This window comes from Leopardus geoffroyi, chromosome C1 (assembly GCF_018350155.1).
Source record: "Leopardus geoffroyi isolate Oge1 chromosome C1, O.geoffroyi_Oge1_pat1.0, whole genome shotgun sequence".
NCBI lineage: Eukaryota > Metazoa > Chordata > Mammalia > Carnivora > Felidae > Leopardus > Leopardus geoffroyi.
The window spans coordinates 587,578-611,981 of record NC_059328.1 but is presented as its reverse complement, the minus strand read 5'-3'; the positions used below and the strand labels follow the sequence as shown (position 1 = coordinate 611,981).

General features: G+C 61.9%; 1 protein-coding gene and 1 pseudogene across 6 annotated transcripts; one reads left to right on the top strand and one right to left on the bottom strand.

The window, feature by feature from the left end:
• Nucleotides 1-1,022: 1,022 nt before the first annotated feature.
• On the bottom strand, nucleotides 1,023-13,858 carry MIB2 (MIB E3 ubiquitin protein ligase 2). Of its 6 annotated transcripts, none has more exons than XM_045475269.1 (21): nucleotides 13,633-13,857; nucleotides 12,990-13,123; nucleotides 11,838-11,991; nucleotides 7,337-7,606; nucleotides 6,985-7,156; nucleotides 6,106-6,212; nucleotides 5,826-6,020; nucleotides 5,526-5,668; nucleotides 5,312-5,419; nucleotides 4,294-4,398; nucleotides 4,055-4,217; nucleotides 3,838-3,971; nucleotides 3,592-3,740; nucleotides 3,357-3,513; nucleotides 3,077-3,237; nucleotides 2,854-2,980; nucleotides 2,543-2,776; nucleotides 1,920-2,098; nucleotides 1,623-1,810; nucleotides 1,466-1,531; nucleotides 1,023-1,390 (listed from the first exon to the last, which is right to left on the bottom strand). In XM_045475269.1, exons 4-21 carry the CDS (start codon nucleotides 7,581-7,583, stop codon nucleotides 1,152-1,154), a joined length of 2,874 nt encoding a protein of 957 aa, XP_045331225.1. In that variant the 5' UTR covers nucleotides 7,584-7,606; nucleotides 11,838-11,991; nucleotides 12,990-13,123; nucleotides 13,633-13,857; the 3' UTR covers nucleotides 1,023-1,151. The 6 variants fall into 6 exon arrangements, with proteins under 6 accessions (XP_045331225.1, XP_045331228.1, XP_045331226.1 ...); XM_045475272.1 differs by lacking the exon at nucleotides 13,633-13,857 and adding an exon at nucleotides 7,800-7,930 and having other exon boundaries at nucleotides 12,990-13,589; XM_045475270.1 differs by lacking the exon at nucleotides 12,990-13,123.
• A 582-nt stretch (nucleotides 13,859-14,440) lies between these two features.
• On the top strand, nucleotides 14,441-19,552 carry LOC123599781 (annotated as a pseudogene).
• The last annotated feature ends 4,852 nt before the right edge of the window (nucleotides 19,553-24,404 follow it).

Sequence of the window (24,404 nt, the reverse complement as noted above, 5' to 3'; positions counted from 1 at the left end):
GGGGGAAGCCCGTGAGGTGCCCGGGTTGTGGGAGCCCCGGACCCGTGGCCAGGGCCAAGGCCGGGAAGGGGCCTGGGCGGGCAGGCAGGGAAGTGGTGTCCTGAGGCCCTAGGCCTCGACGGGACGGCCTGTAGGCTGCAGGAGCTGAGCCAGGCAGGGATGTTGGTGAGGGCTCCTCCGGGTTGGGGGACCTGGGATCTGGGGGTGGGTGGGTGGGGGCTGAGAAGGCAGAGTCAACAGGGATTGGTGCAGAGAGGGAGCGAGGGGAGAGGCAGACAGGCCAGACCGGGCTGGGGGTCTGACCCTCCCCGTTCTCCATCCGGGCCTGGCGCCGAGTGACAGCAGTACACCCAGCCGACGGGGTCAGTGCCAAGGTGCTGGCAGACAGCTCCGGGGGAGCATTTCGGGTGGTTCTTGAAAAGCACCCGGCCGCTGAGCGCAGCTTTAAGCTCTTCGTGGTTCAATATTTGCCCAGTTCAGACTGGCCCTCCCACCCTGTGTCCTGCCCTCTCCCCAGCGCCTGGACCCCCCTTCCACATTCAACGGTCCTAAGACACTAGTGGTGCCGCCGGCCCCAGAGAGACCCCTTCCCCAGCTCCCTGTTTAGCAGGGACCCCCAAGGGCCACCGAGAGAACAGGGTCGGAGGTGACCACACAGCCGGCCCAGGAAAAGATTAAGGGGCCGGGGAGATGACGAGGAAGACCCCCAGCTGGGCGGACACATGGGTTCTGGCTGACCCAGGGCTTCTAGGGGACACCACGCTCCCGAACCCCCAGGCCAGGGTCGTGAGAGGCGGCCCGTGCCTGGCCCAGAGAACGGGTCCGGGCAGGCGTCTTGTGCTGTGAGCGCCACAAAGAGCAGGACGCGCGGGGCACGGGCCAAAGCGCAGAGCCTGGATCTGCGGCAGCGGCGGAAGAGGGGCCGGTCAGGACTGCCCGCGTAGGGGGCGGCGGCGCGGCGGGGCGGGACCCGGGTGCCGACCGGCCCGGCCCCCGCCCCAGGCAGGCACCAGGCGGAAAAGTCCGAGAATCTTTTTATAAAACACGGGGTGGGGGCTTGCGAAGGCGATGGCGGGACGTGGCTCCGGAACGTGGCGGGGCGCGGCCGGGACGCGGGGCGGGGGCGGGGGCGGGGGGGGGGGTGGCGCGGACTACACGAAGATCTGGATGCGGTCGCGGATGGGCTGGCGGCAAATGGGGCAGGCGCTGAGCGCGGCGCCGCAGGGCGCGCACGCGCCGTGGCCGCACTGGAACACGAGGCGGATGTGGCTGTCGATGCAGATGGGGCAGGTGATGCGTTCTTCCATCTGCCGGTAGCGGCTCTGGAGCTCCTCCACCAGCTGCCGCGGCGGGCCGGGCGCAGGGGGCGCGCCGGCCACCTCCGTGCCGTCTGCGGGCGGGGATCGGGGTCAGGAGGGGCGGGGCGGGCGGGCGGACGTGGGCCCGGGCCCGGCTCCCCACCCACCTGGGCGCAGCTTCTTGCCGATGACCACCTGGCACCTGATGCACTTCTTCATCCTGCGCGCACACTCTGCGGGGGGAGCGCGCGGTCGGGCGGGCGGGCGGGCGGGCGGGCCGGCGCGGGCCCCGCTCCCCGGCGCCCCCCTCCCCCCCGCACTCACCCTCGCACACCGTGCGGTGCTGGCACGGCGAGAACAACACCAGCAGCGCCAGCTCCGAGCACACCAGGCACTCGGCGGCCTCGGGCCCCGACGGCGCGGCCACGTGCAGGTTCGTCACGGTGTTGGGGGTGCCGAGCACCAGCCTGGGGCCCGGGGCCGCGCCCCCGCTGCCGCCCGCGTGCCGCTCCCTGCGGTCGGAGGAGGGGGCTCGAGAGGGCCCTGGCGGGGGCGGGGCGGGGAGGCGTTGCCGGGGGGAGGGGCGCGCGCCGGGACCCGTCCCCACCCCGCCCGGCTCACCGGAAGCGCTGCGCGCAGCCCTGCAGGGCCTTGAGCACGCGGCCCTCGGCGGCCAGGTCCAGGGGGCTCCGGCCGCGGTGGTTGGCGTAGCTCACGTCGGCGCCCTCCAGCGCCAGGAAGCACGCGACCGCCGCGCCCACCGTCAGCTCGCCGCTGCCCGGGAGGCCGGAGGCCTGTAGCTGCGCGGCAGACAGACGCCAGTGAGGGCGGGCGCCGGGGCAGGTCTCAGGACCAGCCCGGCCGCCCGGGCCTCGGGTTAGGGGCCTGAGCACCCCTCACCGTCTGAGGCCGTTAGAACGTTAGAGCGGGAGATGGGCGGGCAGGAAAAGCGGGGGACTCCAGGGGGAGGGGCGGGGTTCGGAGACAGTACCCCTCCCCCGCCCCGCCCCCACGGGGCCCGGGAGAGGCGGGGGGGGGGGGGGGGGGGCCTTTCCCAGGCTGGTCAGCAGCGCATTTTCTCAGGAACGCAGGGCCCCGGCCGGGGTCGCAAGGACGCCCCTGGCCGCAGTCCCCCAGACTGCCCCGCCCCCAGGAAGGCCTGGCTCCCTGGGCCCGGCGCCCGCGGCGGAGGCGAACAGCCCCTGCGGCCCACCTCCGCGGCACCCAGACCCACACTTCCTCACCCTGGACAGCAGCTGCAAGGGCCCCGGGTCCCCCCCGGCCCCATCGGCCGCCAGGGGCAGCAGCTGGTGACGCTGCAGTGCCACGTGCAAGGCCGTGTCCCCCTCCTCATCCTCGGCATTGACGCTGCAGCCAGCGTCCACCAGCAGCGGCACGAGGCCCACGTGGGCTTGCTGCACCGCCAGGTGCAGTGCGGACTGGAGCTGCCGGTTGCGGACGTTCACGTCACAGCGGCCCTGGGGAGAGGGAAGGGGGGAGGGTGGGCACAGGCTCCGGCCAGGGACCCGCCCCCGTCCCTCGGCTGCGTCCACACCTCTCGGATGAGAATCTGGATCACCTCCCGGTGGTTGTTGAGGGCGGCCAGGTGCAAGGCCGTGAAGCCGTCCTCCTTCTTGGCATCCACCAGCTGACGTGCCCGAGCTAGGATCTTCCTGACGGCTCTGGGAGCAGGGAGACGCATCGGGGGTCGGTCGTGTCCCCAGAGCGGCCCAGCAGCTCAGGAGGCTGGCCACCGGCCATGCCCACCCCAAACTCACAGTGTGTGGCCCTTGAGGGCCGCGTGGTGCAGCAGGGTGAAGCCCTGGCTGTTGGTGGCAGTGACGTCGATGCCCGGCACCTCAGTGAGGACCTCCACGATGCCGCTGGCGCCGGCGCCCGCCGAGATGGCACAGTGCAGGGGTGTGTCCGCATGGGCGTCCTGCCGGGGTGTGTGGGGGGCGGGGGGGGGGGGGGAGGGGGGCAGCGGTCACTTGGCAGGGAGGTGAATGCCACTGCATCCTTGACCCCAGGGGTAGGGCCAGGGGACCTAGCACTCACAGGCAGATTGACGTCACAGCCGCGCTCACACAGGACCCTCACCACCTCCAGAAAGCCCCTCCGCACGGCCACATGCAGCGCTGCGCTCCGGGTGCCGTTAAGGGCATTGGCCCCGCACCCGGAGCTCAGGAGCACCCGGGCAGCCTCGGGCTGGTTCCTGGCGGAAGAGGGAGCGGGAGGCGCGCTGCGTCCACCTGCAGACCCATCCCCCACCCCGTCCCTGCCGGGGCCTCACCCCAGGGCCGCGTAGTGCAGCGCCGTGTTGCCCTCATCGTCCGGCAGGTCTGCGCCCGCCCGTGCCTGCAGCAGCAGCCGCACCAGCTCCACCTGGCCCAGGTAGGCAGCCACCTGCAGGGCCGTCCTGCCCTGGTTCTTGGTGTCCACCTGCCAGGAGAGCCAGCAGGTCAGTCCCCAGCCCTCCGTCCCTCTCCCCGGGGCTGGCCGGCGGAGGGGTGGAGGGGCAGGGGTCTCGGGAGCTCGCCTGCTCTGGGTGCCTCCGCAGCAGGTCCAGAGCCCCGGCCATACTGCCTAGGGCCACCTCCACCACCAGTCTCCCTGGATGCTCAAGGTCGCTCTTCTGGGCTCGAAGCTTGTCCAGGGCAACACTCAGGGAGCCTGGGTGGGGCGGGGCTCGAGTTAAGTGGCGGCCCAGGGGGCGGCCCTGCCTCCCACCGGCCACCCAAGCTGGGTGCCCGCACTTTTGTTCTCCCTGGCACGCTCTGCTACGTCCAGGTTGGCATCTTCCTCAGGGCGGTAGGCCACCAGGCAGGAGGGGCTGAAGGTCCACAGCTGACCGCCGACTGCCACACGCAGGTTACCGTCTCTGAAAACTTTTACCACCTTCCCGACGCGGCCCAGGGCCTGAGTGGGGAGAGGGTAGGGTCACAGGCGGGTCTCCCAGGGGGTGAGGGAGGCGGGGGAGGGTGGAGGCACTCACAGGGGCCATGTCATCTGTCCACTCGCCGTGCCCAGCTTGTAGCCGCTTCACCGTGTCAAGGTCATCAATGACCCGCACCACGTCACCCACCCAGAAGGCGTTGTGCTGAGTGACAGACAGGCATGTGAGGGGCACCCCCCAGGCAAGGGTGGCTGCCCGGGGCCTTAGAGCAGGGAGCCACCTCCACTGAACTCCACAGGATAGGCGAGCCTCAACTTGACCCCAGCACCTGACTGAGAGCTGGATGAGGGCCACAGTGACCAGGGCAGCTCTGGGTGGCCAGCCCCAGAGCCGTGGGAGCGACAGCCAGAGAGGCACCCAGGCAGTGACATCCAGACCAGACCAAAGCCAACTCTGGGGTGAAGGCCAAGGCGGGCCTGACCCTATGCACCACTGGAGAAGCAGGCAGTGTGGCCGAGGCCAATCTAGACCGACACAAGGATGGGGGTGGGGTCCTGGGACGACCAGGGGCATCAGGAGCCACTCCTCCCCAGTCCCCAAACCTTTCCTGGCTGCACCCTCCCTGTACAGGTCTTGCTCTACAAACCATCTGTCCTGTGATACCCTCCCCCCCCAACACCCAACCCCCGGGTCCAGGACCGTGCTAGGGGTAGCCGCCCCACCCACACAACCCTGCTTCCCCGTGTTCACCCGCACCCACCCCCGGCTAAGTGTCCACCCTCCGTCCTGAAGGGCCTTCCCACTGCTCCTGCTTGCTGCCCGCCATGTGCTCCCCACACCCATAGGGAGCACTGTTTAGAAAGTCCCCTCCCACCTGTAATGCAGCAGTGGCTTCCTTAGGCCCAGGATCACGCCCCCAGCCTCCGCCAGCCCCCAGTGCCTCACCCTCTGGACCCCTTTACACCTGCATCCCTCTCTGTGGAACTCAGTCCCTTCTAGACCCTGTAAAGCCCCCCCCCCTCCCTTCAGGGTTGGAGAAAGGCATTCCCAGAGCTGAGCAGGTACACGGAGGGGGTGCAGAAGCGAACAGACGGGCTCGGCCCAGCCCCCCATGCACCTTGGTGAGAGCCCCAGGGTGGAAGGTCCAGCGGGTCTCATGGCCGAACTGCACGCGCACATCCCCACGCTCCGTGATGCGGTGCACGGTGCCCGTCTGTCCGATAAACTGTGGCGGGTCATGGAGACCGTGGCTGGGTGGAGCGGGAGGGCTAGGGGTCCAGAGGATGCGGGGAAGGGAGGGTACAGGGGGCTCAGCAGGTGGGGCGGCTCACCTCCGCCATCCTGGGGTTCCACCCGCCGTGGCCTTCCTGCATCTCCCTCAGGATGTCTGTGTCCAGCAGACACTTAACCTTGTCCCCGTGCTGGAAAGGCTGGCCATCAGCACTCACCCTGCGCTGCAGCTCTGCCGGCTTGCCTGGGGGCGGGCAACAGGCCCCCCTCAGCAGCATCCCTCCTCCCCGGCACCTCCAGAGGTCAGCCCCCACCCGGCGCCGCCCCAGGACCCCGCCGGGGCAGGAGGGCGGCAGGGCGGCAGGGCAGGCGGGTGTGGGCTACTCGGGGCCAGCCCCTACCGAGCCTTGGCAGGTGCTCCTTGTAGTAGAAGCCACCGGCCGCCTCGCCTACACACTTGAGGTCCACCTTGCCCTTGTGGCCCACTCGGTACACATTGGTGGTGCCATCTGCCCACGTCACACTGGCCACGCTCCGGCCTGTCTCCACATCCCAGCCACGGATGTCCACCACTCGGCCTGGCTTCCCTTCCCCGCCTGGGGAGACAAGGGTCCCACCGGCAGGCTAAGCCCATGCCGTGAAGCTGAGCCACAGCCAGGGGCGGCCTGGTCCCCCACTCACCGTCCTGCGAGCCCCACTCCCAGTCAGGACCCCGTACCACCTTCGCCCCCTGGAAGATGCCCCTCAGCGGGATCCTGGGGAGGCCCTGGCGGGGACTCAGCGTGACCCTGCAAGACAGCAAGCGGGCGCTGGGCCACACGGGAAGCAGGGCGATGTGCAAGCCCTCCGGCCCACCCGGCTCTCTTGCCCTAGGGCGGCTGGCCCAGCAGGTCCCTGCCCTCCGCTCCGGGGCCCCTCACAGCAGGGCCTCTGTATGCAGTCACTTGGCACCCAGCGCCTCCTCCTAGGCTGAGCGCTGTTAGGGTTGTTCCCAGAGCTCTGCACACAGCCTGGCCCGGAGAGGGCTCGGCACGTAGAAACGCAGAAATGGAAGAATGACCAGAAGCGCCCAGGCAGCTGGCCCTGCTCCCACTCTGGCCAGCAGGCAGCCGGGAGCCAGAGCACACACCGCCCCTCCACGCACACGGGAAGCGTCAGGGAGCCGTGGGTGGTGCCTCTGGGGGGCCACCCCAGCCCAGGGGACTCCTAGTTCCATCCCCCCGCCCGCCGTCCCAGCAACGGTGCCTCCCCAGCTACGCCTTTGGGTTCGCTCCCAGCACAGGCCGCCCGGGGGCTTCCCCAGGGGACGCAGGCCACCTCCGTGCCCCCACCACAGCTGCACCGGGGAACCAGCCACGCCTGGATCTAGGGCCGGTGCCAGGACAGAGTGGACAGGCCGCCTTCCACGGAGGTGGGCGGGGGGGGGGGGGGCGGGCGCTGGTGCCAGTGACCGGGCCTCTGGAGTGACCGTGACCTCGGCCACACCTCAAGGAAAGGTGCTGCAGGTGCTCCGGCTGTCACAGGCCAGGGCCCCGACCCTGCCGGGCGGGCGGAACTCACGGGCGCGAGTGGGCCGTCTCGTAGCGCTCGAAGGCGTGGGTGAGGTCGTGCTTGCCGTGCATGTAGCACTGCGTGCACAGGTCGTAGTCGAAGCAGACGCGGCACTTCCAGCGCATGCCCCGCAGGCCATGCCTCTTGCAGCAGTCACAGACGATGTTGGGGTGGCGGACGCCTGGGGGCGGGGCAGGGTCAGGGGACGCGGGGCCTCTGCCCCCCACCCTCCAGGGCCGCCGACTCGTGCACCCATCTGGGCCTTGTCATCTGTCCCCCGCCCAGGGCCCGCCGCCACCCCACGCACAGATCTGGGCGTCGTCACCTGCCCCCTGCCCCCTCCAGGGCCCGCCACGCGCACCGATCTGGGCGTTGTCGTAGAGCAGCAGGTCGTGCGCGCCCTGGTAGCCTGCGCGGTAGTTGGTGCGGGTGCCGTGGTCCCACTGCACGACTACCGTGCGGTCAGGGGTCGAGGGGCTTCCGTGGCGGCCAAGCTCCACCACAGTGCCCACGCCGCCCTCGCCGCCATCCTGCTGGCCCCACTTCCAGTCCACGCCGCGCACCACACGCATGCCCACCTGCACGCCTGCCTGGGGGTCTGGGTCCATGGTGGGCAGGACTGCTCCGGGACCTGCGGGCAGATGGTACCCTCAGGCCACATGAAGAAGGCCACCCAGGCTCTTGCCAGTTCTGGGAGGGCTGCCAGAGAGACACAGTGGGGAACAGGTCTGGGGGAGCTAGGCATGGTGTGTGGGGGTGAGGGGGGGAGCATGCGCAAACGCCCTGGGGCAGGGAGAAGCATGGTGAGCATGTGCACTACAGACCAAAGGAGGCTCAACTGGCCACCGGCTGGTGGAAGGGGACACGGGCCACAGAGGCTCAAATGGCACCTGTCTTTGGGGAAGGGTGGGATGCCCCTTTGGAAAGTCCTCTCCAGCCACTGTGAGGTACCGCCCTGTGGCGAGCAGGGGCAGAAAGAGGGTGCAGTCCTGGAAAGAGGACGCTGGATCGCTAGGGAATGAGACCTGGCAAGGTAGGGACCCTCAGCAAATGCTCGTGGAGCGTCTGCCTCTGCTAGGGGGTCCAGTTCTGGGTGGTCGGCACACAGTGGGCCATCAGCACATCTTTGTTTGAAAATTAATGGATTGGGGGGGGGGGGGGTGCCTGAGTGGCTCAGTCGGTTGAGCGTTTGACTCGGGGTTTCGGCTCAGGTCATGATCTCACAGTTCCTGAGGTCAAGCCCAGCTTCTGGCTCTGGGCTGACGGTGAAAAGCCTGCTTGTGGTTCTCTCTCTCTCAAAATAAATAAGCATTAAAAAAATTAATGGATGTAAAGCAAGAAAATAAAACTATCAGAAGAAAACACACTCTTTTGTGCAGCCAGTTTAGAAGCTGGGCTGCACTGAGGTCCAGCGTCCATCAAGACACCACTAAGAGAATAAACACCCAGCAGGCCCGGAGGACGCAGCAGCCACGCACACAGAGCACGGGGAGCTTGTGTCTGGGGTGTGGGGAGAACGTGCAAATGCAGACAGCCCAAAAGAAAAGGGGCAAAGCACTGGCATAGGTCCCCCCCGCCCCCCGCAAAGACTAAAAAACACATCTGGTCACCAGGCCACTGCGCGAGTGTGACACTATCCTAGGTCATAGACAGTGCCTCAAGGTCACTCCGGGCCCCGCTTCTGGGGTCTTCTCTGCAGAACCGTGGTCTGCCCGCTCGACTTGTACCAGATGAGGTGGCGCCTGTGTTCACAGCAGCACCCTCCCCCGTATGCTCAAGGGTGAACTGGGTCACGAGGCATGATTTATCCCCAGAGGAACACCCACCCACCACACCACACGCAGGAGCCGCTGGGAGGCAAAACTCTACAGGTGCTGAAGGAAAGCAGCCACGTACCCGCTACCTGGATCCATTTACAAGAAGTTCACAACCAGGACAAGCAAATTCATGGTGGTGGAGGCAAACATGGGGCTCTGCGACCCAGAGATGTACTATTTCCTGATGTGAGTGATGCTTACGTGCCTTTGCAAACTTGGATCTCTTCTGACCTGGGACCTGCATTACATGTTTCTTCAATAAAGTATTTTTAAGTAATGACAAGAACGGATTTGAATGACCGTTAAGAGAGAAAATCAACAGCACTTGGAGAGGGCCCCAGGGACTCCCAGCCTGTAAGAGAGCAATCACCACTCCACTTCTGCCATGGTCTGCCATGTTGCCAGGAGGACCCCGACGCTGTGAAAACAGCTGGCCTGGGGCGCTGTCCAAGGCAGGGCTGGGTGTGACCCTGGGAGGCCGGAGGGACACTGAGGCTGGCTGGGGTGAAGCTGAGAAGCAGACAGGCTACTGCCAGCTTCCGTTAGGGCCCAGTGGCCCCGCTCAGCCACAGGACACTGGCCAGCAACAAGGGAGGAAAACCACAGGTCACTCCTCCACCTGGGGCCCTCTCCAAGGTCCTGAGTCCCACCCCCACCCCCATCCCAATGCTCCCAGGCCTGGACAGCTCAGGAAACAGTGCCATCCAGCCGAGGCCACAGGCGGGCAGAGAGGAGGGATGGTGGTCAGACTGCCAGAGGCAGGGGCCAAGCCCCAGAGACCATCTGACGTCCACCCTCTGCCCAACTCCGTTCTGAGGCCCACGTCCCACCCAGGGTGGGCACCAGAGGGGCGCGGCCCATAGGGCTAGGGCCTCAGTCCGTGCCTAGCCTGCATGTCCAAGCCACTGCGCCCCTCGGACTCTTAGAGGCAGGAACCACCCGGCCAGATCTGACTGTTGCAAATTCTCCCTCCCAGACGGGCTCCCTGTGATGCTGCTTCCTCACCCCACCCAGGCAGGACCTCCAAGGCTTCCACAGAAACAGGTGCACGTTTCGGAAAGATAAACCTTCCCAACCCATGAACTCATCAGCAGCCTTTCCTCAAGGAAACTCCTCATTGCTCACTCACCCCGACGGCCTCACCTCTCAGGCCACCCTGCCTCCCTGCGCTGTCGCCTCTCAGCTGCCTTCCCTTTTGGTCTCTGGCCCTTGCTGAGATGGGGCAGCCGGGCCTGAGACCGCAGCAGACTCCAGCACCAAGAGCTTCCTATTTCTTCCACGAGCCCAGGCCTGCCACCCGAGAATGCCTGTCACCCTTGGGTGCCAGCAAGCTCCAGAGGAGGGGAGGCATCCTGGGGGTCAGGTCCAGTGGGCCGCCCACATGTAGCCTCAGCCTCCTGCCCCCCCCATCAGCAGCTGCCACACGTGTGTTTCTTAGGCGGAGCAGCACGGCCTGAGCCTGTGGCCTGCCGGCAGAGCAGTGGCCGGCCCCTTAGTGTACAGGCCCCACCCCTACCCTGCCAGATGCTCCTGCCTGCTGGGAAGCCACCAGAGCTGGCTGTGACAGACGGGTCACACGGAGCTGCTCCCTGCCCTTCCCAAATGCTCTGCCGACATATACTCCGCCACAGTGGGCCTCGTTCCAGGCAACCGCAGACCCAGACAAGCCTAGGCAGACAGGCCCAAGGAAGGTCCCTGCCTGCAGAGCCCAGAAACTGGCCCCACACTGTAATAAAGGACTCGGCGCAGGAAGGGACCCTGCGAGTGCCACAAATCAGTGCCATGAGCCGCTCCTTGGCCAGGGTGGCTTGTCCTCTGTGAGGCCAGCCTGTCAGCCTGCCCAGCCAGCCACACCTGCCCGCCTACTGACCTCAGGGACCCACCAGCCACGTGCTGCGGAAGCACTTCCAACAAGACACGGTGGGGGGGGGGCACCCCAAGAAGGAGAGCAAGTTGTGCCCATGCCTGGCCCTGCCCTACAGGAACAGGCGGAGAACAAAGAGGGGGGTGGGGGGATGCCCGGAAGGGTCTGTGGGAAACCAGGACCAGGCCTGAGCCGCCGCCAGCCCCACGTGGGGCAGCAGGGCAGGTCCCCAGGGCAGCCCAGCACCTGTTACACACGCGGTCGGTATTTTTAGCACAGCCGGCTCTCCCCTAGGCCTGGCAGGTGGGCTGCCAACCCCCCCCCCCCCCCAGGGCTGTGCCTCACGGGAACCCACCAACCCATGTGGGACACAGCCCGATGGGACACACGGGCCGTGGGCCTCTTCCTGCCCCTCACCATGTGCACCCAGACCAGCACCCCTTGAGGAAGACAATGGAGAAGAGAGAAGCGGCCTGCTCTGGAGACACCCACGGCCCTGGGAGCCTCTTTGTCTCCTCGTCCCCAGCACCTGATCCCCGCACGTCTTGAGGTCTGCCCCCTGCTTCAGCATCTCCATCCAGCATGGTGTCGCCTCATCTCAGGCCTGAGCAGAGCCTCCAGCAACACCTCCCTGCTGTCCCCTCCTACATATCCACCGCAGAGATCGGACACCCGGCTCCTGGGCCTTAGGAACGTCTTGGCCCAGCATTCTAGCACCCTCGTGAGGAGGCCGGTAGCTTTCCAGGTCTCTGCATCACTTTTCTCCTCCCACCTCTCTGCCTGGTCTTTGTCACTGTCCTTGGGGGCCCAGCACGTGCTGATCATACCCCCAGGTACCCAGCCCCCAACCCCCCATCAGGACTCTCTACTTCACTTTAGACAGTCCCACCAGAGGGCTCGGGAAGGGCATGGCAAGTGGGGAATGGACCAGAGTCAGGAGTTAGGAGGCAGTGACAAAACCCAGAGGGGCTACAGAGAAAGGGGGCACCCTTTCAGTGGGATATTCACGCAGAGACTTATTTTTTACTTCTCTTACCAGAAACACTACACTCGGACATCTTCCTCAGAGCTCACAGGCCACACCCCTGCCTGGCACCCAAATGCCCTCAGAGGTTGTCGCTAGGAACGTCAGAGCAGCAGGGTCCGGGTGACAGATGCACATCAGCAGAACTGTAACTTACCTTAGAACACGAACCAGCCTCGAGTCAGCATCCCAGACCTTTAGCTGCTACTTCTTGGGTCACAAATTTGACAGTCTCCAAGATTTCCTGTTGGAAACTAGCAACCATGCCGACACAGAACACAGCAACCAAACAGGCAGCCAGCGAAGCAAGTCTGGAGAGAACGTTTTTTAAAAGGCAGTTTTACACTTTTAGCATTTACCATTTCAACCAAGCAGGCGGACACCGGGGTCTATTCCGGGGGTTTCTAGTTTCTCGTGTCTCAAGGAACTGTCAGCTCTTGGAGGCAAAACGATTTCCGAAATATGCACGAGGACAGTGTAGAAATAAGGTGTCTTCCCTATTTGTGAATATTTTATTGGAAACACTTTTAAAAGCCATAAAGATCAAATACCACTTAGCTAAGAAACGGGCAAACTGCCTTTATTCAAAGGAACACAGTTACATGACACTGACACGGCATGTGACAGGCAGCTGCCACTCCTTCCCCTGTGCCTCCGGCTGTGTCTGATGATGCCGTTTGAATCAACACCATGTGGCGCACAATCAACTGGCAAAACTTGGTGAACCACAGGCTCCTGTCACGTGGCAGCTCTGGCCAAGACAAAGGTGGACATCCTGGGTGCTGGGGAGTCCGGCCCATTAGGGACCAGGGTGAAGCCCTGAGACGAGAGCCCAGGAAACCCAACTCGGCCCAGCAGGAAGACCTGCCAAACGCCTAGAGGAAGTATAGGACTGTCATCAGCTGACTCCTGCCCCCCCCCCCCCGCCCCCCAGACGAAAGGCCTCAAGAACCCTGAAGACTGGGGCGTCCCGCCCCAACCACTGCCCAGGGCCAAGCCAAGTGGGAGCAAGGCTTTCAGATACTTGTTGCATCTGCAGTTGACAGGAGGGGACCTGCCAGGAAGGACTGGGTCTGCCTCGTCCCCAGCCCCGCTCGTGCCCACCAGGAAGAAGCCTTTTTGTCACCTTTCCTTATTTCTTCATTTAGATATGAATTCAGAGCATGCCGGAGCAGAATTACGTATCACCCTCACACATACACACACACTCAAAAACAACTAAAACTCCTCTGACATGGCATCAGATAGAATCCACAGCATGAAACAGCCAGCTCCAAACTGTCACACCACAAGCCTGTCGAGAGCTCACCTGTCTGGCCGTCCAGTCGCCCCCCCTGCCCGCCTGGACACTGGTGGGCAGCCCTGATGCCTGGAGACGTGGGGACCGGCCTCTAGCCTCGCTGAGCTTCAGCGCAAGCCCTGAGCCATCCAACCCTGTGGCGCCTGGGAGATGCCAACACGCACAGTTAGCACCTCCGACGGGACCGCGGCGAGCGGGCTGAGCTAGCCGGTCTGCTCCTGGGTTGCCCGCTGTCTACATGCCCACTCCCGTGCAACACCGCGACACCCGGCGCTGCCCCAGAGGCCTGCAGGGCTCCCTGGGCTCTGGCGGCCTCGCTCCTACTGCAGTAGTCACTGTCTGAGGCGCGCAGGAGCCGCAGCGCCCGAACACGACCTGCGGCCGGGAGCGGAGCAAGAGGGCTGGCGGCCCAGGCGCTGCAGACGTCAGGGCCCGGCGCTGCGCCCCGGCCGAGGCTCCGCGGGGGACAGCGGGGGTGGGCCGGGCCGGGCCGGGCCGGACTGGGCAGAGCGGGCGCGCAGCCCGAGCGTGACCCCGCCCTACCGGCCCGGGTCCGCCCCGCCTCCTGCCACCCCATCCCCCTTCCTCGGGAAGCCGCCCCGGGCCCCGACTGAGGCCAAACCCTAGTGCCCCCGTCGACCCCTCCACTTGCCCGTAAGTTTGCGTCCCGCCCGTTCGGCGCGGGAGCTCCGGGGGCCCGAGAAGCGCCGATTCTATCTGCTAGTGACCTGCCAAGCGGCCTCGGTGTGCGCGGCAGCCTGCCCGTGGCCCCTCTGCCGCTCAGCGCCCGCCAGCCAGGCCGCCCCACCGCGCCGAGACCACCGGTAGAGGCAAGCGAGGACCCCGAGCTCGGGGCTCTTGGGGCCGCCGCGGAGCCTGTCGGGAGTTGTAGTCTGCAGCCCGCTGGGGCCGGAGCTAGAGGGGAAGGGTCCGAACCACAACTCCCAGGAGGACCCGCGGCGGTGGTGACGCACGCGGCCGCAGGAGGCGGGGCGTGCGGGAGGGAGTCCCGGCCAGTGACCTGACAGAGACGGGGAAGCCTGCTGCATTGCTCCCGGGAAAGGCGCGGGCTCGGCTCCCCGCCGAACGCGGACGGAAGGCGCGTACACATCGGGCAGCGTGTGCCACACGTCGTCGAAAGGCTGCGGCGGCCTCGGCGCACTTCGCACCACGTTGCGGGCCGAGGGCGCGGAGCCAAGCAGCGTGCGCCTGGACGGGAAGGGGCCGGGCTCCTCGTCCAGGTAGGCGCGGGGACCCTCGCGCCCCGGAAGCCACCGAGGACCGAGCTCGTGCGGGCCGAGCAAGGTGGGCCACTCTACCGGGGCCGGGAGGTCAGCCCTGCCGGGGCGCTGAACTTGAGGCCACGCCCCCCGCGAGGGGGCGTGACCCTCGCCGGAAGCTCGTCGACCTCGCGCCGGCCCTACGTGGCGCGGCTCCGTGCGAGGACGCGGCCCGTTGCCATGGAGACGGAGGCTGCGGCGGGCCGCGGAGGCCTCACCAACGACTCCTTTGACTTGATTGGTTTTAAAAATCAGAATAACGCCAGTCTGAGCCGTACTCCTCGCGGAACCGAAGCCCGAGCGAAACGCGGCGGGCCCCTGCGCTTCTCCCCGGCAAGTACGTTGGGCGCTCTTAGCTTCCTGGTGACGGAAAGCCGCGTGTGTGAGGCGGCCGCTGCTTGGCTCTGACGCGGCCGTGTGACAGGTTTCTGCGGGCCCCGCCGTCCCCGCACCTCCGCCCCGCCCGCGTGGCCGCGCGTGGCCCGGTGTCCCCGGGGCGGCAGCTGTCGGTCCGCTTTCACCACCTCTCCCCGGCTCCCGCGGCCCCCCTGGCGCAGCCTCTGCTCTGGTCTCTCTTCGTCTTTTCTCACGCCCACATGACTTCTTTTTCAGACGTTCGGACATTTTTGCCACACGCCTGTCAATAACGTTTTCCCTCGGCTCAAGCTCCTGGATACCTCCCTCCAGTGCGCCCTGTCCCTTGTTCCCGTCCAGCCTGGTTGCTCCCCAGACCTGCTGCCCAGTCTCCCCCCCCCCCCCCCCCCCCCCCCCGCTAGAGCTGTTCTCCGCTGTCATCCTTGTGCTCCCTGGGCTGCAGTTCTTGTGTCCTGGCACCCCTGCCATCTCCATCTCCCTCCTTGGTTTACGCTCTCATTTTGCTCAAGTCAGCCCTCCGGAGCTTTCTGGAAAGGGCGCATGTCTGGAAGGTGTTTGTTCTATGCCTGTCTCTGATCGACAGTTTGGCAGAGTCTAGAATTCTAGTTTGGAAAGACTTTATCTTCAGATTTTCTGACGTCACATATTTTGCTTCCAGCTTCCAGGGACACTGTTGAAAAGTCCAAAGCTATTCTGATGCCTGGTCAGTGGTCTGCTCTCTGTGGGTTCTCTCTCTGAAAGTGGTTAGGATCTTCTCCATATCCTTGGTGCTCTGACGTGCCATGGAGATATACCTTGCTGCCTCTCCTGACTGTACTGAGCACACCATTCTCTTCATTCTGGAGGCTCTTAGCCTTCCTTCAGTCTGGGAACTTCACTGGTTTTTTTTATAAGTTTCTGTATTTATTCTGAGAGAGAGACAGCGTGCATGTGGGGGAGAGGCAGAGAGAGAATCCCAAGCAGGCTCTCTGCTGTCAGTGGGCAGCCCAACTCGGGGCTCGATCTCACAAACCATGAAACTGAGCAGAAATCAAGGGCCGGTTGTCTAACCGAGCTTAACCCACTGAGCCAGCCAGGTGCCAATTTGGGGAACTTTTTTTTTTTTTTTTTTTAATTTTTTTTTCAACGTTTATTTATTTTGGGGACAGAGAGAGACGGAGCATGAACGGGGGAGGGGCAGCGAGAGAGGGAGACACAGAATCGGAAACAGGCTCCAGGCTCTGAGCCATCAGCCCAGAGCCCGACGCGGGGCTCGAACTCACGGACTGCGAGATCGTGACCTGGCTGAAGTCGGACGCTTAACCGACTGCGCCACCCAGGCGCCCCTGGGGAACTTTTTTAAAAAAATCCTTCTGTTTTTCTGTGTTTGCTCTCGATGGGATTCCTATTACTCAGAAAACCTAGTGTTTTTCTGGTTGATACCCTTAAATTTACCATCCATCCGTTCTGTCGATTGGTTAAGTTCTGTGATTCTGGGACTTATAATAAGAAATGTGCATTTGGTTTTCATCCCGTTTCTGGCACAGAGCTCCTAAAATTTACCTTTGAATTTCCTAAGCGAAAAGAGTCACAAAAGGGGTATTTTGATACAACAAGCCTCTTTCAACCTCCCTTGAGCTTCTGTTAATAAGGTGGCTTTTGGAAAAACTCTGTTAACCTTGAAAATAAAACCATTATTTCACCTGCAAAAATGGGTTTATTTGGGATAACAGAACTGTCATTCAGGGATAGGCAAGTTATGGCAAAACCACAGGCAAGTCCAGAGAACAAAGAAGAGGAGCATTATTTTATGGAGAAAGGGGAAGTTAGGGGAGTTGTTTGGAAACAAAGCCCACTGGAGAGAAGCAGGGGTCCAGGGGGATGAGGTTTCTCACTGGCCGAGGGGCAGGTGTGGTGGACTTCCCGTAGGAGACGCAGTACACATCTTTTCCTGTTGGAGCCTATAATTGATGTCCTTCCTGTTGGTTCTTCCCTTGGGGAGACACTTCTCTCTCTCTCTCTCTCTCTCTCTCTCTCTCTTCTAAACATGAGCTTTGTTTTTTTAATGTTTGTTTATTTTTGAGAGCGTGCAAGCAGGAGAGGGGCAGAGTTAGGGGGACGGAGGATCTGAGGCAGGCCCCGCACTGACAGCAGTGAGTCCGATGCGGGGCTCCAACTCCTGAACTGCGAGATTATGACCTGAGCAGAAGTCAGACACTCAACTGACTAAGCTACCCAGGTGCCCCAGGGGAGACATTTTTTCTTATAATTGACACCGAATGGTGGCTCCCCCTTCCAGCCTTTCCTTTTAGCACCTCCAGTCCACTTTAGTGAGGTTTCCCTTTATTCATTTCATGCTCCTAGGGGTGAGGGCTGGTTGCCAGGGGGACCAGCCATGCGATTGGTCAGAACTCAGCCTCACCCCCTGACCTCCGGGGAGGGGAGAGGGGCCGGGGTTGGGCCCATTCTCCAATGGCCAAGGACTCGTCAGTCACGCCCCTGTTACGAAGTCTCCACACGAACCCAAAAGGACCACGTCTGGAGAGCTTCTGGTTGGTGACACGGGTAGCTGGCCTGGACAGAGCACGGACACCCCGCCCCCTTCCCCGGCCCCATGCACCTCCTCCATGCGGCTGTTCCTGAGTGATCTCCTTTTATCACAAACCAGGAATCCAGGAAGTAAAATATTTCCCTGAGTCCTGTGAGCCGCTTTAGCAAATTAATTGAACCCAGGGAGGAGGTTGTAGGAACCTTTAATTTTTAGCTAGTTGGTTAGAAACACAGCTGAGAACCTGGGCTTTCAACTGGCATCTAAAGTGTGTGCATGCGTGGGGCGGGGTGGGGGGAGCCGTCCTGTGGGACTGAGCCGTTAGCCTGTGGGATCTGACACTGTCTCCAGGTAGCGTCAGAATGGAGTTAAATTGGATCTTGTCTTGGTCTTGAAGAGGTAGGAGCCCTGAAAAGGTGAGAGAGGCGTTACAGGAAACGTGGTAGCAATGCGGTCCAGCACCAGAGAGGCCGTGAGTGACCTGGCTGCCGTGCTTCCGAAATGTCGTCTGGACCAGCCTACATGTAAATGGAAGGTGCTGAGGAAAGTAAATACATTTGAGAAGTGAGAATATGGGGTCGAGGACATCAGCCTTGGCAGCAACGGCCCCTGAAGCAACCGCAACGGATGCTGCTGTTCTAGCCCCGGTAAGCATCCAAACCGGCCAGACTCTATAGCGGCTCAAGCGTGGATTGACCAAAGAGAAGCTTCAGGAGAGCAAACCGCTGTGGTGGACCAGCTAGGAATGATGCCAAGTTGACAAGATTGTCCACGATGAGATCTGGTCCAAACAATTGTGGGTGTTTTCAAGGGGATTCAGAGTTTAACAGAATGTGGCAACCACAAAGAAGAACGTGCCTACCCCCCCCCCCCCCCCCCCCGAACAGTCATCAGCACCAGGCCCAGCGGACAGTGCTCCTGGAGACTCCTGGAGCTGCAGTCAAGACGTGGCGGGTTATTGCCGCTGACGACAGGCATGTCATTACCCAGAACAATCAGCTTTGGTGGGCCACCCGTTAATTTTGCACTGGGGCCAGTATACCAGTTGGACTGTCAGCATGGGGCTGCTTTTGGTCCCCTGTCAGGTAGATTTCCTCCTCCCCGTTGGCAGTCTGAACCGCCAGGATCTCTGGCCCCGCCTAGAATCGAAAACAAAGGCCATGATCACTGGGGACCAGCAGGGCTCACCTATGACCTCCCTGTGAAGCAGGAGCCTCCACAAGTTGCCGCAGGAAGACACAGGACTCTTCCAGCGTGGATTCAAGAAGGTTTTGAAAGAGATGGAACATGAAAAGTTGGAGAAAGGAAGACTGGAACGAGAGTGTTCACAAGCGTCCAGAGAGAGAAAAGAAGGCCACAGAAGAGGCTGGCAGAGGAGGTGGCTTTTGTTTACCTGAGAGAAGTACTTTTGTAATGATGGGTAAGAGCAAGACGCTGAAAATGCTTCAAGCAGGGAAGCACCACCAGAAGTCACACCCAGTTCCCAAGAAGAGCAGAGAGGGTCAAACGAGGCCGTTGACAAAAATCCTTCGGACTGAAATGCGCCTGGCGCCACAGATGAAATGTGTCCCGGAGCCAAAGACGCACCCTGCCAGCAACAAAAGCCCCCACAAAGCTGACCCGGCCCGGGCGCTGGCTTCCCTCCGTGGGAGGGCGACAGTGCCTCTGGGTCAGGAGACCGATGGCCAGGCCGCGACAGGCGTCCGCCTGCCCGGGGAACTTCTGGTGCTGGACCCAGCAGAAACAGGAAGCTTTTTGGAGAAAAGAGAAACAGCAGCTGTTACTTAATAAGCAAAGAGAAGAAAAGCAACAAACAGAAAACACGGATGAAAAGTCCATAAAGAGCCAAGTCGCCTGTGGCCACTGGAAGCAGGAGAAGCACACAGTGATGTGGTTAAAGGAAGGGACCCCCAGTGAAACGTCATTGTTAGAATCGGGGGGGGAAAGGGCATGAGAGAAACGAGGAAGGAGCACATCACATCTCCAGCTCTTCACACCATCCAGAAGGGGGACTCTCCAGGTAGGTGTCACACTTCTAGATGTTCTCCCCTTCAAGGAAAACGAGACGTTGTAGGAGCTGATCTTCAACTACGAAAGCTACACGTAGTAGGAGTGCAAGTAACTCCCCGAGAGCGACAGTCTCGAGCAGTAGGGGTAAAGATCGGGGAGAAGGCCAAGGGCATCGTGGACCTTTCCAAGAGAGGCAAAGAGGAACTCGCTGAGGGGACAGGCGAACCGACCGGCCCGGGGGCAGAGGAGCTGATACGGGTGTAAAATTGATGACCAGGGTGGACATCCCAGTGGGAGCAGCCATAGCACAAAGACCAGTCGCCCTCCCTGTCATGAGTGCTGGAGAAGGACGAGGCAACAAGGGCATGATGTTTGAAAAAGTCCATGAGTTTGGGCGCCCGGGTGACTCAGTTAAGTGTCTGACTCTTTTTTTTTTTTTTTTTTAATTTTTTTTTTTCAACGTTTTTTTATTTATTTTTGGGACAGAGAGACACAGCATGAACGGGGGAGGGGCAGAGAGAGAGGGAGACACAGAATCAGAAACAGGCTCCAGGCTCTGAGCCATCAGCCCAGAGCCCGACGCGGGGCTCAAACCCACGGACCACGAGATCGTGACCTGGCTGAAGTCGGACGCTTAACCGACTGCGCCACCCAGGCGCCCCAAGTGTCTGACTCTTGATTTTGGCTCTGGTCATGCTACCACGTTTTGTGGGTTCGAGCCCCACATCAGGCCCCACGCTGAGCATGGAGCCTGCTTAGCATTCTCTCTCTCTGCCTCTGCCCCTCCTCCACTCTCTCTGTGTCTCTCTCTCTCTACAAAAAAAAAAAAAAAAAAAAAATGTCCATGAGTTCTAAGGGCTTGTACCCCCAGCAGAGGCACTTTGTGGCTGTGTATGTGAAACCATAATCTTTTTTTAAGAACCTATGAGTGGGTGTGCTTCTCCCCAAATACTCTCCAAGTTACTTAACGAGATTTCTTTGTATTGCATTTAAAAAGAAATGGTGGGGTGCCCGGGTGGCTCAGTCAGTTAAGCGTCCAACTTCGGTTCAGATCATGATCTCACAGTTTATGAGTTCAAGCCCCGCATCAAGCTCTGCGCTGACAGCTTGGAGCCTGGAGCCTGCTTCAGATGGTGTGTCCCCCTCTCTCTCTCTCTCTGCCCCTTCCCCACTCACGCTCTGTCTCTCTTTCTCTCTCTCTCTCTCAAAAATAAACATTAAAAAACATTTTTTTTTTAATTTTTTTTTCAACGTTTATTTATTTTTGGGACAGAGAGAGACAGAGCATGAACGGGGGAGGGGCAGAGAGAGAGGGAGACACAGAATCGGAAACAGGCTCCAGGCTCCAGGCTCTGAGCGGGGCTGGAACTCACGGACCGCGAGATCGTGACCTGGCTGAGGTCGGGCGCTTAACCGACTGCGCCACCCAGGCGCCCCTCTGTAGTTTTTTAACGTCAAGACCCCCCCCAACACACACACACCCGGGACACTTCCAAAAGGGAGAGGCTGCTGGGTCCCACGTCCTGGCGCCTGTGCGGTACCCGCACGGCCGGTAGGTGGCGATGCCCAGCGCTGCGCCCCCTCCCGGAGCAGGCGTGACGCGCTCGCTCGGGGTCCTGAAGCCCAGTTAGTTCCATTGCTTCCAGGGCATCTTGGCGCAGGTGCACATGGCGTCCGTTCTAGGGCTGCGTGTGCGGCAGTATGGACGGTATCAAACCAGGGAAGCAGCTTGCCATCCACAGGGCGCTGCCACGTAGCTCCTGCGTGCATCTCAAAGGCATATCATCAAGGAGAGAAGGCAAGAGGAGAGAGCATTTAGTATGCTACGACTGTAAACAGGGGCCTGCACACCCTTATCTGCTGACACGCTAACCGCCTGTGGAGGGAAACACGCATTGCTGACCACGGTGGCTGGCTGGGCCGTAGGACAAGGTTCACCATACTTTTATAATGTTGTATATGTGAGTCAGGTTTTGCCTCTGCAAGCAAAAAAAAAAAAAAAAAAAAAAAAAATCAAATGATGAAATAAACCAACAATTAGGAAAGCAGAGTCCTGTTTTCAGTAACAAGGTGGGTTCCGGCACTTGAAAGCCCTCAATGAAACGATGGGAAATCTGTGCAAAATATAAGCAGATGACCATTGGAGTGTGGCACTTCGGATGGAGAGGTGCACGTGTGCAAAAGGGCAGCCCTGAGCCGGAACTGCGGGAGCTGAATAGAGGCCTGCCGCCCTCCCTCCCGAAGGCCAGTCCCAGCCGAACTTCCCCAAGTCAAGTCCCTCCTGACTCCACAGGAGGCCTGGGAAACCATGTGTTCCTGTCACAGAAGCGGTTTCCCGGGTTCTTGGTCACAGCCCCAGGCTGTGGTCCCCACCTTGCCTTGCCGGCCTCTGGTGCCTCACACTGACCCCTCACCAGGAGCTGGGTCCCAGGGCTGTGTCTAGGCCCCCCAGGCACAGCTGGAGGCAAGGGACGGCGGGACCCGCTACCCACCGTGCTGCCTCTGAGGCCCCTCTGGACCCAGCCGGGGTGTGGGAGGTGGGACCGGGCAGAGATGCTCAAATCTGCAGGGAGGAGTTGTCAGGCCGAAAAAATGACCTGGGGGTCCTAGGAAAGAGAAGGGGTCCGTGGAGGAGGAGGAGGTGAAGTCGGTGAGGTTGGCAGGGCCCGCTTAGGACCTCCAGGTCACGCATCCAGGGGACTCTGAGGTGCACAGTTAGAAAATAGGTGTGTCGATGTTTAGGCAGGAGTTTTCCTGGCTCCAGTGGCCTTGAAGTTCGGGGGACTCCTAGCCTCGGGCAAGACTGGATCCAGAGACTCGGAGCAAAGAGTCTGCCCAGGTTGCTTGCACTTCTCAGGGGTCGGCTTCGTTCTCAGACCAGCTCTTCCCACACCTCATTAGGGCTGCAGCAGCTGGCAGTCCGTCCCCTCCAGCGGAGCAAATGCCCCTTCCCGCGCCCTTCGGCAAAGGCCTCGAGGCCAAGGGGATCATCGTCTGAGAGACCAGGCCCGGGTGCCCCACCAGCCCGTGGGCGGGGGAGGGAGGGTGAGGACGGAGAAAGGAGGTTCCCAAAGAGAAATGAGGGGTCACTACTCCTGGAAGTCGGAAGGGGGGCAGGTGGGCACCGCCGGTGTTTCAGCCTCAGTTGGCGTCTCTCTCACTTCAGCCTGGCTGCACCCCAGTGGCCAGCCTCCGTGCCTGCAGAGCCCAGGCTCCTTCCCCTGGTTTCCCACGAGCCTGCCCAAGAAGGTGACCCCAGGCAGAAGTGGGGGCCACCTATTCCAGCCCACCCCACCCCGCCTCTGGGGGTCCTGAAAGGTTGGTGAAAGGAAAGCTGGTGTGTGTGTGTGTGTGTGTGTGTGTGTGTGCGCGCGCGCTTTTGGCGGGGTGGGGGAACTTTGAGCCATGGGCCACGTGGTCTGTGCACGGGAGGCAGGCGGGCTAAGCTGATGGATGTGCACGGGTCCTGCCCACGTGCCTTTTCTGCTGGCAGGGAGGCCACCGGAGCCGCACTCAGCTACCTGGGGAGGGAGCGTGCTAACGCTCGACCTCCTCCTTCCCTCCCCTTAATGGAGCAGAGATTACAACAGGCCCAGATGCTCCCACAATCCGCATTAGCCCTTATATTTCTGGGCAGGGAGCGGCTGAAGGGGGTTCTCATTGGAAGTTCTCAGGACTGGTGGATCCGGGATCACAGATGGACTGCCTCTGGGGGGCCAGAGGAAAGGGCCCCAATCCTTCCACTTTCCCCTCAGGCTGTGGCTGGTGGCAACACAGAGCCACGCCCTGGAACTAGGTGTCAGGAAGAGTGCAGTAGCTATTCTGCTGGCCATTGGCAGGGGCAGCCATGGAGGTGGGTGTGGAGGTTGATGTGGGCTGTAGGCTGGTTGAGGGGGTGTCCCTTGTGGTCTCTGGGGACAGTTCCTTTGCTTCCAGGGCCCAAAACTTCACACGGGAAGAAAGCCTTTCTCACGTCTGCCCTCCCCAATCAGAACTCACACAGGGACACGCGGGCACAGGTCTCCCCTCCCTCACTTGCTCTTTGCCCACAGTAGGCAGGATGCCCTGGACGGAGCAAATGCCCACGTGGGGGGACAGCAGAGCCTTCAGCCTCATGGTCAACCCTTCCACCCGTCCAGGACTTGCCCTGACCAGGAAAAGCTCTGCAGTGGTGAGCCCCCGGCCTCAGAACAGGCTCAGGTCACAGGCACCAGAGTCCCCAGAGAGGCATCAGGCTGGATCTAACCAGATCTCCACCTCGCCACTTTGCAAAATGCTGAACGGCCCTCCTATTTCTGCCTGGCTCTTCTCCGTGGGGTGGACTGGCAGGTTGGCTACCCGTAGGTCCTCAGGCCCAGAGATGCCACAGTAGTGGAGATTTAGGCCACTGGAGAGAACGGGGCCTCCCCCACCCCCACACTGTCGCTTGGGCCAAAGTGACTGCAGGAGCTTCAGGCTTCCATGGGAAACCGCAGCCCAAGGAGCTCGGGGTAGGGACATAGAAGTTCCTAGATCATCATCACTTTCTGCTTCCCTGTGGAAGCGCTCAAGTCCCCCACCGAGCTGGGGCAGTCCGAGCCCAGGGCCCTCCATGCCAACAAGCACCCCTCCCCAAATCTACCCACAACCCTTCCCCACGAGGTGTAGAGGCCTGGGGAGACCCTTGCAGGGTCCCAACCAGCTGGAGGGGCCTGGTGGTGGGGTCAGGGTCCTCCAGGCTGGTAATGAGGCATGCTGGGTACAGGGCTTCTGACCCTCGGCCTCAGGTTTTGGCAGAGGCCTTGAGATCTAGCGCTGCCCTAGGACTTTCTGGGATGACCAGGAATTATTAAGGCTGGGGGTGGGAGTGTGGGGAGCAAGGATTCTGTGAGTGCTGCAGCCCACATAGTCCCTCCTCTCTCCCCCAGGTGAAAACAGCACGTGGGAGGTGCTACAGGGAACACAGGGTCCATGAGACAGTTGCCAGGGACTTCTTGTCGCCTCCCTTCCCAGGGCAGAGTAGCCCCTCAGACAGAGACATGTCCCCTGCACCTGACGTGTTTCTGCTTCAGGTCCCTTCAGGTCAGGCGGACCCCCAGCCCTGGAGGGGTGTCCTGAGAACCGGGTCCTCTAGGCAGGGACAGCACTGAGGGGCTGCTGTCTTGGGCTGGTCCTGAAGACAAGAGTAGGAGAAGGTATGTGTCCGTCCTTCTCCGGGGATGCGCCAGGTGAACTTGTTGGGGGCTGTTCCCT